At 42.9% G+C, this 12950-nt stretch overlaps 1 protein-coding gene across 3 annotated transcripts in view; it reads left to right on the top strand.

Annotated features, from left to right (window-relative positions):
* The window catches only part of ITSN1 (intersectin 1), a 98527-nt gene that overhangs the window by 33478 nt on the left and 52099 nt on the right, over positions 1–12950 (top strand). For 2 of the 3 annotated variants that reach the window (XM_048493430.1, XM_048493432.1), the window contains exons 10-16: positions 739–876; positions 1590–1705; positions 3541–3803; positions 5034–5183; positions 5410–5550; positions 6461–6548; positions 8380–8519. In XM_048493430.1, the coding sequence (XP_048349387.1) occupies positions 739–876; positions 1590–1705; positions 3541–3803; positions 5034–5183; positions 5410–5550; positions 6461–6548; positions 8380–8519 (1036 nt within the window). The remainder of the gene's footprint in view (positions 1–738; positions 877–1589; positions 1706–3540; positions 3804–5033; positions 5184–5409; positions 5551–6460; positions 6549–8379; positions 8520–12950) is intronic. The other variant, XM_048493431.1, reaches the window with a different exon arrangement.

Genomic DNA, 12950 nt, shown 5'->3' on the forward strand with positions numbered 1-12950 from the left:
TCTAGGGCTACCAACTCTGGCTTGGGAAGTTTTTGGACATTTGAATAAGGCGTTTTTTGTGGGGGGTAGCAAGTGTTGGGGAAGAAAAATAACTTAGCAGTGGTGTGTTGTTACTCTAGGACCATGGTGGCAAACCTATGGCACTCCAGATGTTCATGGACTACAATTCCCATCACCCCTGCCAACATGGCCAATTGCCATGCTGGCAGAGGCTGATGGGAATTGTAGTCCATGAACATCTGGAGTGCCATAGGTTCGCCACCACTGCTCTAACCTATCTCGTGGGGTAGCTATCCTGTAGGGTAGGATAAAGAGTATAATACCAGTATAATACCAGAATAATTAAGATTGTTAGGCAAGGACAAAAAATGGGGTTCTTGCAAGAAGCAAGGTTAAACTACTGACTTCACTTCCAACTCAAGATTTTCTGCTGATCCCTCAGTTTTCCTTCATGTAAGTGAATGGCATATCTACTGGCAGCATATTCCTTTAAAAAAGGATGCTGACAATATAAATAGATATGGGATAGAGAAAATAAGGTTGTTTAGAAAGCAGCTTTAAAATACTGATAGTGACAAAACCTCCATCTGTCACACTGAGAATAGGCAGTTCCTCTGAAAATGAGGGATGGGGGCATCAAATGGGACAACTCCCAGCTGATATAGGAGCAGGCACGTAGACATATGGTCTTCTGGTTTTGAGGGACAAAAGACCAAGAAATGTATTTTATTTCAATAGGAATCTTTCAGACATTGACCAGGATGGAAAATTGACAGCAGAAGAGTTCATTTTGGCTATGCACTTAATCGACATGGCTATGTCAGGCCAGCCACTGCCACCCGTGTTGTCTCCTGAATATATTCCTCCCTCATTTAGGTAAAATTATTGCAACACTGCATTTAATTCTGGTTTTATGGTTAGTGATAAGCTGGAAGGTGGTATATAGACCACTTTGTTCATTTCTGAGGAATTTAATCAAAGGAGTTGGTATTATGATGTGTGTGTGGGGGGGGGGGGGATGCATTCCATAGAACACATATGCAATATTGTGGTTTTTCTTAACTTTCAGTTGTTACAGATGTTTCTTCTGGAAGTTCATGTTAATCATTTTTGAAGGGGAATTAAAGCTGGCTGAATTAATTTTTTCATGAGATCAATTCACATAACTGTATTTGTGGCAGACTGTTTTTCTTTGGTTTATAGACAACTGATTGAATCATTATTCAAGATTACAGATTGCAATTTGTCGTGACTTGACAAATGCTTTTAAAGTTGTTGAGTGGTGAGAGCCCAGAAATGTGATCTTGCAATGAATGTTTCAGATGTTTGCCAAAAGGACAAAGGGACTGACAAAAAAAAAACCAGCCATCAGAATCCTGCTCAAGGCAGCTAAACTAACAATTAAAATAATGTGAGCAACATAAAAACAACATGCCTTAAACTTAAGGACTGTAGCAGCAGCATAAAACTATTAAGAAATTAGTAACCTGTATTATAGTTTGAATAGCTAATTCAGTGGCAACAATTCATGACATCAGTATTGTATGCAGACATATATTTTAAGCAACTTGTAACCTCTTTAATGGCAGAAGGGCTCGTTCTGGCAGTGGTGTGTCTGTCACAAGTTCAGTGTCAGTGGACCAAAGGTTACCAGAAGAACCAGTATTAGAAGAAGAACAGCAACAGCTGGAAAAGAAATTGCCTGGTGAGTTAGTGTTTACATTAGTAAGGCTTATAGATTTTTGGTGAAGGAGGGGTCTGGATCCAACAGAGAAGTATTTGTGGTTGTGTGTTGGGGATTTTGGTAAATTTCATCTGTTTATATGTTAAAATTTTATGCCACTCTTCCCATTGTGGGCTTGGAATGACCTCTAACAGTAGTAGACAAAAATAACTTTGTTTAAAAACATACAATAAAAAGCAGCACCTATGGCGGAATAAGCTCATTTTTCCAAGGAGAGGATTCAGTCAGGGTGGAACTAGAGCGGGGGAGACCAGGTGGAAAAACCATAGCTGCCTCAACCAAATGCCCTGAGCGTGCCTAGGAGTACATTTATTAGTCCTATAGAAATACAGTTGATTTGATTACTCAGGTAGGAGGAGCCCACAGCCCAGTTTCTTTCCATTCTAATGCCATAATTTTTAGATTTGAAATCTTCTGGCTTTGAGAATAAGCTTCCCACATGATTGATATTACCTCTGTGGTGCGGACACTGTGCCGTCAAACAGGATTCTAGAGAAGTGGCATCAAAATTCTTTAAATAAATAAACTGAATCCTTCCCATACTGCAAAGGAAATGTCTGAAGGATTCCTGTAACTCCTTGGAGCAGCAGTGGCATCGTGGTTAAGAGCAGGTGTACTCTAATGTGGAGGAACCTGATTTGATTCCCCGCTCTGCCGCTTGAGCTGTGGAGGCTTAACTGGGGAATTTAGATTAGCCTGTACACTCCCAACACGTGCCAGCTGGGTGACCTTGGGCTAGTCACAGTTCTTCTGAGCTCTCTCAGCCCCATCTACCTCACAGGGTGTTTGTTGTGAGGGGGGAAGGGAAAGGAGTTTGTAAGCTCCTTTGAGTCTCTTTACAGGAGAGAAAGGGGGGAATATAAACCCAACTCTTCTTTATAGTATATTTATATATTATTTCTGTCCCCTGGTGTTGCTCCTGTCTGGTCGCTCCTGGGACGGCTGTTGGACTTTCTTTTTGGCTTCTTCCTTTCAGTGGAGCCCTGACCCTAGTTCAGTGCTTCCAGTCTCCTGCTGTCAGAGTGCCCTTCTCCTCCCCAACGTTCCAAGCCTGACGGCCTTGTATCCTCTCCTCTCCTCTCCCCTCACCATTCCCATCTTCCTGCCAGTCACCTGTAAACCATTTCCCAATGCCCTCCCTTTTCCTGGAGCTCCTCACAGGAGCTCAAGGACCCAGCTTCTGCATGCTAGGCCAGTACTCCTTGTCTTTCCCAGCTGGTGGAGGGACTTTCCTGCTCCCCCCAGTTTCCAGGCCCACTTCTTGGTTCCAGCCTCCTTCCTCCCCTGCCAGCCTCCTCCAGATTCCCTGGACTTCGGGGCATCCCAGTCACCTGGGAATGCTCGCCTTGTGTTGACACTGCCCACACCGCCTGCACCCCAGCTACTGCTATTGTGCTCTGGACTCAGGGGTGAATAATCCTCCTAGCTGGAAGTTCGGAGTGGTGTCCCTGGACACATACTTCATTTATCCAATGAGAATGTTTCTGGTTTTAATATTTCAGTTGTTCTATCATGAATGTGCAAGACCAACTCCTGTTTGTCCACTGTCAGCCTTTGAAATAACCACTAGGATATATGAGGGAAAGCATATCTGAAAATACATCTGTGAACTTGTCCTCAAGATCTGTAACTGTCCATTTTTGTCTCCATACTTCACAGTAGTCACCATGAGGGCACATGGTGGACAAATAGAAAATTGTGAAGCTTTGAGTATCTTTGGTTGCATGTCCCTAAAAATTCTGAAATGAAGTATGCTCTGGTTACACCATATCTATATAACTTTATTTTTCTTTAAGTTACATTTGAAGATAAAAAACGTGAGAACTTTGAACGGGGCAATCTGGAACTTGAAAAGAGAAGGCAAGCCCTTTTGGAGCAGCAGAGAAAAGAGCAAGAGCGCCTGGCCCAGTTAGAAAGGGCAGAGCAGGAGAGGAAAGAACGGGAACGACAAGAACAGGAACGGAAAAGACAGCTGGAGTTAGAGAAACAGCTAGAAAAACAACGTGAGTTGGAACGACAAAGGGAAGAAGAAAGGAGGAAAGAAATAGAAAGACGCGAGGTAAATCGAAAATTTCAGAAGAAATACTTACTTGTCTAAAAACAAATGTTGAAAAAGGTACATTAACGTGCTTATTTTTAATGTATAAGGGGAACTCCATTCCTTAGTAAATTGTGATAGGAAGACATCTAACTTCCGTGCAAGACTTTCTCAAAGCTGTAAAGAATTTACACATTTCTCACTTGAATACAAGATATATACATGTGAGATTTGGCTCCACACGCCTTTTCATATTTTTGTCTGCTATCATGACAGCTACATCTGAATTACGGTGGCTCCCAGTTTGTTTTGTGGATGTAATTTGTATTGACAATATTGACCTTTAAGGGTTTGTGTGACTTGTGAACAGGTTCCATTAAGTGCAGTGGCCCTGAGTGTTTTAAAGGAGCCCTTCTTTCAGAATTAAAGCAGGGAGTTTCTTCTTTGCTGTGGTCTTGTTTTTCAGAGGGGCTCTCTAGGGTTGCAAGTCATTGAGTGGGATTCGAGAATGTAGCTTTTTAGGTTGGTTTTGCCTGATTAATGTATTGCCTGGCACTTTAGGACAGTTGTGATTTTTATTGTGGTGATCTAGCTATAAGCTACTTTTAAGATGCTCTTCAAACTATGTATTTTAACAGGAATCAGTATAGAGTAGCTTGCTTTGCTTCTTAAGTTGATAGTTCTTTATCTGACCTGACTTCTCCTTCATTTCAAACATGTAAATTATGAGTTTAGAAAAATATATATTACATTAAATACTATAAAACCTAACAGCCTGCTGTAACATGAACAATGCCCACATCTTTATTCACCAGTTAGTATTTCAACAGCTTCTATTTTTTCTATATTTTGCAACCCTTTTCTACTTTTTACCTTTCGCTCCAGACCAGTAATAATATCTGACCCAGGAAACTGCATATATAATTTGGATATGGGATCTCTTTTAGCCTAGATATTGCATCTTCATTCTCTGGTTTATGCTATATCAGACTTAGCGAAAATGGTGTGCTAACCACAGAATGTTCTAGTTCAAATACTATTTTCCACAAATGGTGTAAAGGCAGAAAGGTATACCCATAGTTGTTGAACCATAGAGGTATAACAGGGTGGGTATATCTGAACAGGCTATAAGAAATATGCTGTTAATATAAACCCATTTCATCCAAAATACTAGTTTTGTGTTTGACTGGTTTATAAAGAGAGACAGATTATAAAAGACTGTGGATTACTTTCATATGCACTCTGCTGCAGGCTGCAAAGAGGGAACTTGAGAGGCAAAGACAACTTGAGTGGGAACGCAATCGACGGCAAGAGCTCCTGAATCAAAGGAACAAAGAACAAGAGGATATAGTTGTTCTGAAAGCCAAGAAGAAAACTTTAGAATTTGAATTGGAAGCTCTAGTAAGTGAAACCACTTGTAAGAAACTTGATGCTCCATTTCTCTTTAATTAAGTACCGATTACTCAGAATTGCCACAAAATATATTCCATACCAAAAGGAGTAGTTTCCGTAATTACATTATCTTTCAATTTACATGACAGACTAAGGTTAGATTAAGAGTATTTGTAGACACATTGCATTCTAATTATAACTTGAGTAAACCAATATAATTTTTTTCTTGTTAAAGAATGATAAAAAGCATCAGTTGGAAGGTAAACTGCAGGATATCAGATGCCGACTGTCTACCCAAAGACAAGAAATTGAGAGCACAAACAAATCTAGAGAACTAAGAATAGCAGAAATTACACATTTGCAACAGCAGCTACAAGTAAGTGTGTGGCAGTCTTAAAATGCTCAGCTATTATGTTCAAACTGTTCTAATGTTGAAAGAGCAAAATGGCACATAGTGGACAATAATTTGAAATCTCCATTCTCCCTCTTCCACTCATGCTTGAATACACAGAGGAGGGAGAAGTTTTATTTGTCTCCCCCACCTTTGTCATGCAATACCCCCATCTTGTGGCACATTTTGGTTGCAAGGTTCTCCTATTCCTCTGAAAAATAATTGGTGATAAATGGTGGATTTCTTGAGGAAGGAGGAGACAGAGAGAGTTCTACTCTGCACCAACTACTTCAATGAACTCTTCTGCCATCTTGAAAGTTTTGTTAGTTGAGCACCAAGGAGCAAGTTTCTAAGAGTGAGATACAGAGGCAGGGTGATAGTCATCAGCCAGGTTGGGCATTTCTTAACTTAACTAGGCTGCTGGTGACTACCTGTGTTCTTGCCTGGAACTGGTCTGATTTAAATCTTGTGTCTGTGTATTTTTACATGCAGCTTTTATATTCTAATTGGTTACTGTAGCATCTGGGCGTTGTGCACAGTGTTGTGCACAGTGTGCTGCTGAAAAGGGAATTTATTACCTCCTAAATAACTTCTGCATCCTGGAGAAAATATGTTTCTAGACACTTTAGTCATAAGAGGTTGCTATAGAAAGACAAACAGGTGGTCCTCAGACCTACATTTAATTTGGAATTGAATGAATTATGACATTTTATAAGAAGGGAGATGTTTATAAAACAGTTCGTCCATTTTTGGCTTATTGTTACTTTTAGGTAGTGGAGTATAAAGTTAATGAAGTGTGAACAAAGTATTTTTCTATGAATGATTGAAATCATTTAAAACTTGTGGCTGAGGCAAAACTGAAGATTGACAGTAATTTGTATTTTTTTCTTATCAGGAATCTCAGCAGCTACTTGGAAGGCTAATTCCAGAAAAACAGTTACTTAATGATAATTTAAAACAGGTTCAACAAAATAGTTTGCACAGTAAGTATATTTTAAAATATTGGGTTGGTTTCACCCAGATTTTTCATTCACACCGTCTCCTTCCCTATACAGCCCCCATTGGAGCGGGATTTTGTACATTCAGATCCCATGATCCACAATATAGCCTTTTGGGGATGGCCCTTCCTTCATGTTTCATTAGCAAAGTAAGCTGGTTGGCTCCAACTCATTGTTCCATACTTTAGGTGCATGAGTGTGTGGTGCTGATCTTTGTGGATCAAATGGTGCCTTAATATGAGTAGAAGGCTGTAGTGGTTCACTAACCACTGTAACAGATTCCCACTGCTTGACACCACTGTAAAGGATCCCTTGTCCTATAGCTGCTGAGGGAGAGACAGTAGCTCAGAGCAAAGCTCAGCAGCAGGGCACAGGCACACCCCATGCACGCGCACACACAAGCTCTTTAGGCTGATCTTGTCAGGCTATATTACGCTGCCACCTTTGAAGGAAATTTATCACTGGGAGGAAATCTCACTTTCCCCTCCAAATCTGTTTACACCCTTCAAGCTGGTTTGGTTGCTCCAAAAGAGAGACTGTGAGGCTTTTTAACAATAAACAAAACTGGAACGTTTATTTGCAAAATTTCTAGACTAGATGTTATAAAGATTATTATGCTTTACTTTTTCTTAGGCAGGTACTCTTGGATGTTACAGACAGTTCTTAGTTATTTATTTTAGATGTTACAGATAAACTCTTCACTCATTTACTTCCTTGAAGTTAAACCTTCCTACACAGACCTGAAAAAATACCTAAACCATCCATCCTTTCCACCAAAGAGTTTCACGTTGGGCTGGTCAGAGCAAGCTTTGGGGTTCTTCTAAACCCTCTCTTGACTCTGCCAGTTAGAAAACACACACCCTTAGAGGCTCTCTGGTCCCATATCTAGGCGCTGTCTCCGCAGAAATGATAACCAAGCCCTTCATGTTGTTTTAGTATTGTCCCAGTGATTAGGGGTTCCCTCTGGACTTAAGACTCAGGTATCATACAACCATCCTGGCCTTCTGATATCCTTCTCCAACACCTGGCTATCTAGCCTTTGTGAAGTGAAATAATATTGTTTTCCTCTCAGCTTTGAGAATTCTATCTCTCTAAGGCACTCTGCCTTTCTCCAGCTCACTCTGACTGTCATGAGCACACATCCTCTGACCCATATAGATAGCTGCAGCACAGGCAGCCAATCAGGTGGAGCTCTGGATTAACTCTTTATGTTCCTTCTCTGACAGGACTGCACCTTCAAATGAACCCTTTTATAAGCAGTCCGTCACAAAGGCACTTAAGCAAAGAGGTCTCTGATTTCTGCCTACTGTCCCTCCCCAGTGCTGTTGGATGTAGTTTAATGTGCAAAGGAACTGAGAAGAAGACCCAGCAGGGGGCCGGCAAGTGGTCAGCTAGAGTGGACTGTAAAGTTAGTGACCCCTCCGTCCTTTTGTGTCTCCTCCTCTCTGTCCTTAGACTGATACTCTCAGGTCTAATATCCTGCTTCTTCTTGGAAGTCTGTTGCAGACTCTCCCTAGCAGCATGCTATCTTTCCCTCTTTCCTATCCTAAATGTAATTCCTAATAAACATTGACCTTTTACCCTTTTAATCATTGTTAGCTGCTTCTGTGCAATAAATTCTTCATCAAATCTTATGTCAGAAAAAAAGGGGGAGGTATAATACTACAGAGGCAATGAAAAGGCAAAAAAACATAATTCCACATCAGACCTTCACTTTGCAGATGTGACTCTCCAGCCCCTTAACTTTATTATTTTAAATAATGCTCTGATACCGGAATATCTCAGCGTAATATAGTGTCTGTTTTTAAAATAACAGGAGATTCGCTTCTCACAGTCAAAAGAGCCTTAGAAGTGAAGGAATTAGCCCGCCAGCAGCTTCGTGACCAGTTAGATGAAGTAGAGAAAGAAACCAGATCAAAACTTCAAGAGATTGATATTTTCAATAATCAGCTAAAGGTAATCATGTCAACTGTTATTTCCAAGTAAATCTAAAAAGCTACAAGGTAGAGGAAGTAATACCCTTGATTATTGAAGACATTGTTGATGAATTTTAAGTTTATTGTTCTGCATAGCTAAGCAAGTACGATTCTGAAAGATTAGAAGAACAGAATAAATTACGTGAATGTTTAAGTTGAGCTGCTAAATTCAACTCCAGCATCATCAGAAGAGTACCGGCTTTTAACTTAACAATGCATCTGCATATTCTTTGTTAGCTCAAGAACTTAAATCTTCTGGGAGAGGGGAGGGTGCTGGCTGATTGGATCTGATCAGTAGTTAATTCCTCTTTATTCAACTTCATTTTTTATTTAATTAGATTTGATATACTATCCCTCTTCTTTCAAGCTCAGGGTGGTTTACAATACCTCATAGAAATATTTAGAACATTCCAATAAATTACATGTATAATTATCTCCAAGATGGTGATAAATGCCTCCTTGTTGCCTCAGCCTTGTTGCTCCTCGTTGCCCCAACCTTGAAGCAGGCAATGGTTCATCTGCTCCTGGAAGCCTACCCTGGGCTCGGGAGATCTCAGTCACTGTTAACTAGTCTCAAAGGTTCCATCCTTATGCAAGGTAATTGAATAGTGGTGACTGGACAACGTCCAGCTTTCCTGGATGAAGCAATTGTTTGGATCATTTCCAGTCTCGCTTTAGGCCTGATTATGGGACAGAAGCTGGGATTATGGGACAGATGATATACACTGGAGATATAGGCAAAGCACCTCTGTTGACGTGCCTGGACTTTTCTGTGGCTTTTGATACCACTGATCATGGACCACCTTTCTGGGATAGAATTTGCAGCGGTTGTGGTCCTACCTGGAGAGAAGGTTTCAAAACATGCTGCTGCTCAGTCCCTTGACCTTTGACCTATGCATTCCCACATCGCGCCATCTTGTCCCCTATACTGTTTCATATCTACATGAAACTAATGATAAGGTCCTCTGGGTATTTGGGCCAGGTTATCGCCAATATGCTGATTACACTTGCGCTTTTCTTTGACCCCAAGGGAGGCTGTAGAAACCTTGAACCATTGCCTGGAGCCAGTTTTTGAAGTGGGTGTGGGCTTAAAAGGATAGAAAGGCAGGATATACATTTTGTAGCATAAATAAATAAGAAAATATGTACACAAGATGGCTGAGAGAGGCTGCCCAGTAACTTGGCGTAAAGGGTCTTGAGCAGCATTTGGAATTTTAGGCAACCTTCTCCCTGCATGCACTTGCTTCAGATGACAAGTGAAGGACAGTTGTTACTGCTCACCCAGCAATAAGGATAGAATCCCAGATCTTACATTTCTCCCACAGGCCTTTTAAAAAGTGGCGCTGAATGTGTCTGTTTATCCAGGTATACCTACACATTCTATAAGAAAATTGCTTGAAATGCTGTTTTTTATGTTCTAATTTCTTTTTGTGGTCATGAGCCTGTTTTACTACTGCTTATCTTCTTGAGGAATCCTCCTAATTGAGATTTTTTTGTCAAATGGTCCATCCTGCCAGAGCACAGGCTTTCTCTTTTTCAGTAGTGACTCCAGCCCTGTAGAACATTATCCCCAAGGAGATGGAGAAGGCCCCTTTGTGGTCAGCTTTCCAAAATAAATGTTTCTTTTAGTTGAGAATTTTGCAGCTAATGCTGCAATATTACTTGAGCTTTGTGCTTCTTTTAAATTTTGACAAGTTTTTTGTGAGCTGCTGTCATTTATTTTAATACATTAATTAATTTATTTATTTACTTGCTTATTTGCTTGCTTGCTTGCTTGCTTGCTTGCTTGCTTGCTTGCTTGCTTGCTTGCTTGCTTATTTATTTATTTATTTATTTATTTATTTATTTATTTATTTATTATTAAACTTGTATACTGTCCTCCCCCGAAGGGCTCAGGGCGGTTCACAGCAAGTAAACAAACCAAACAGGCAAATAAACAAATACCGTACATTTAGTACTGGTCCTCTTTAAAATACAGCGCTCAAATTATAATATACCATTTCAAAACAACAGATGGCGTCTAAAACTCCTCTAGGGGAGGACAGCCCCGATTGTTAAAGGGGGGGCACACATCAGCGGCTGGGCTCCCCAAAAGCCCGGTGGAATAGCTCAGTCTTACAGGCCTGTGGAACTCATTAAGGTCCCGCAGGGCCCAGACAGTGGAGGGAGAGCGTTCCACCAGGCAGGAGCCAGGGCCGTAAAAGCCCTGGCCTGAGTGGAAGCCAGCCGCATCATGGAGGGGCCGGGGACTACCGGTAGATTGGCCTCTGCCGAACGCAGAGGCCAAATTGGGACATATGGGGCCAGACGGTCCCGTAGGTACAAGGGTCCCAGACCGCGTAAGGCCTTAAAGGTTAACACCAATACCTTGAAAATGATTCGGAGCTCAATTGGGAGCCAGTGCAGGCAGCGCAGCACAGGTAAGATGTGATCTCTGATGGCACCTCCTGTGAGCAAGCGAGCTGCCGCATGCTGGACCAGTTTCAATTTCTGAATCAGACGCAAGGGAAGGCCCACGTAGAGCGAGTTGCAATAGTCTAATCTGGAGGTGACCATTGCATGGATCACAGTAGCTAGATCCGCCTGGGAGAGGAAGGGGGCCAGTCGCCGGGCCTGAAGGAGATGGAAAAACGCAACCCGGGTTACATGGGCCACCTGGGTCTCCATTGAGAGAGAAGAATCCAGGTGGACCCCCAGGCTACAAATGGAAGGGGTCGGTGCCAATGAGATTCCCTCCCACACCGGCGGCTGAAAATCCCCCCCACGTGGCCCAGCCAAAGGATCTCCGTCTTCGCTGGATTCAGTTTTAACCTGCTCTGCTTCAACCAACCAGCAACCGCCTCCAAACAATGCTGTAGAACTGCAGGGGCGGCGGCCTCTCGCCCCCCCCCCCCATCAATAGAATGAGCTGAGTGTCACCAGCATATTGATGGCACGCCAGCCGAAAGCTCCATACCAGCTGAGCAAGGGGTCGCATATAGATGTTGAATAACAGTGAAGACAACAGCGCCCCCTGAGGCACACCGCAATGAAGTGGGCACCTCTGGGAGGCTTGGTCCCCGCACCACACTTGCTGACTCCGGTCCCGGAGAAACGAGGCAATCCATTGAAGGACAGTGTCCCGCACCCCGGAAGCAGCCAGGCAGTGGGTCAAAAGATCATGATCGACCACATTAAATGCTGCGGTAAGATCTAATAATACCAGCAGCGCCGATCCGCCTCGGTCGAGCTGCATATGGAGCGTATCTGTGACGGCAACGAGAACAGTCTCCGTCCCATGCCCAGCACGGAAGCCGGACTGGAAGGGATTGAAAGCCGATGAGTCCTCCAGAAAGCCCTGAAGCTGCTCCAACACCACTCTCTCAATTACCTTTCCCAGAAACGAAAGATTTGAGACGGGGCGGTAATTGGCCTGATCACCAGGATCTAACGACGGTCTTTTTAAGAGTGGGCGGACCACTGCCTCCTTCAACCCACCTGGAAAAACTCCTTGCTCAAGGGAGATATTGGTGATGTTCAACAGGTGGGGTCGCAGCTCAACCCGGCATGCTTTAATAAGCCAGGAGGGGCATGGATCCAGAGGACAGGTAGTAGGTCTAACAGCAGCCAGGACCCTGTTGACAGCGGCTTCAGAGAGCAGGGAAAACTGGGCCAAACACAGGCCAGAAGACGGCAAGGGAGCCTCCAATTCACTAATTGTCTCTAAGGTGGCAGGAAGGTCCTGGCGGAGCGATGCAACTTTATCTGTGAAATAGCTCATAAATGCCTCACAGCCAACAGCCAATTGATCATTTGTAGAACCCTCAGATAATGAGGTAAGAGACTGAATAATATGAAATAATTGTGCTGGGCGAGAGCTAGCAGATGCGAGAGAGGAGGAGAAGAACACCCTCTTCGCCTCCTTCATCGCCATCTCATAGGCCTTCATAAACGTCCTATAAGATGCTCGTGCAGCCTCGTCACAAGATTTCCTCCACACTCGCTCTAGCCGTCTAAGCTCCCGTTTCATACAGCGTAGCTCGTCGGTATACCACGGGGCCAGCCGAGATTGGGGGCGTATAGGGCGTCGGGGAGCACCAACCTCGATGGCATTGAAAAGACGGGCATTCCAGTCTGCTACCTGCCCATCGAGGGTGCCGGTGGGTTCAGGATCCCGCAGAGCATTCAGGAATCCAATAGGATCCATAAGTCTCCGTGGGCGGGCATAAATCCGGGGCATATTCAGTTGTGGGCATAAATGGGGCATATTCAGTTGTGATTTTGGATCCTTGGGGTAGCAGTGGAATAAAGGTTAAGAACCAGTGTTCCAGTTTAAATCTGTCCTTATGTGGTACCTAATAAACCCACAGTGACTTGTGGTAGTTTAAAGAAATTTGATGCAACTATTTTTATGGACCAAAGCGCAGTAAAG

The sequence above is a fragment of the Sphaerodactylus townsendi genome, linkage group LG04 (genome assembly GCF_021028975.2).
Source record: "Sphaerodactylus townsendi isolate TG3544 linkage group LG04, MPM_Stown_v2.3, whole genome shotgun sequence".
Taxonomy (NCBI): Eukaryota; Metazoa; Chordata; class Lepidosauria; order Squamata; family Sphaerodactylidae; genus Sphaerodactylus; species Sphaerodactylus townsendi.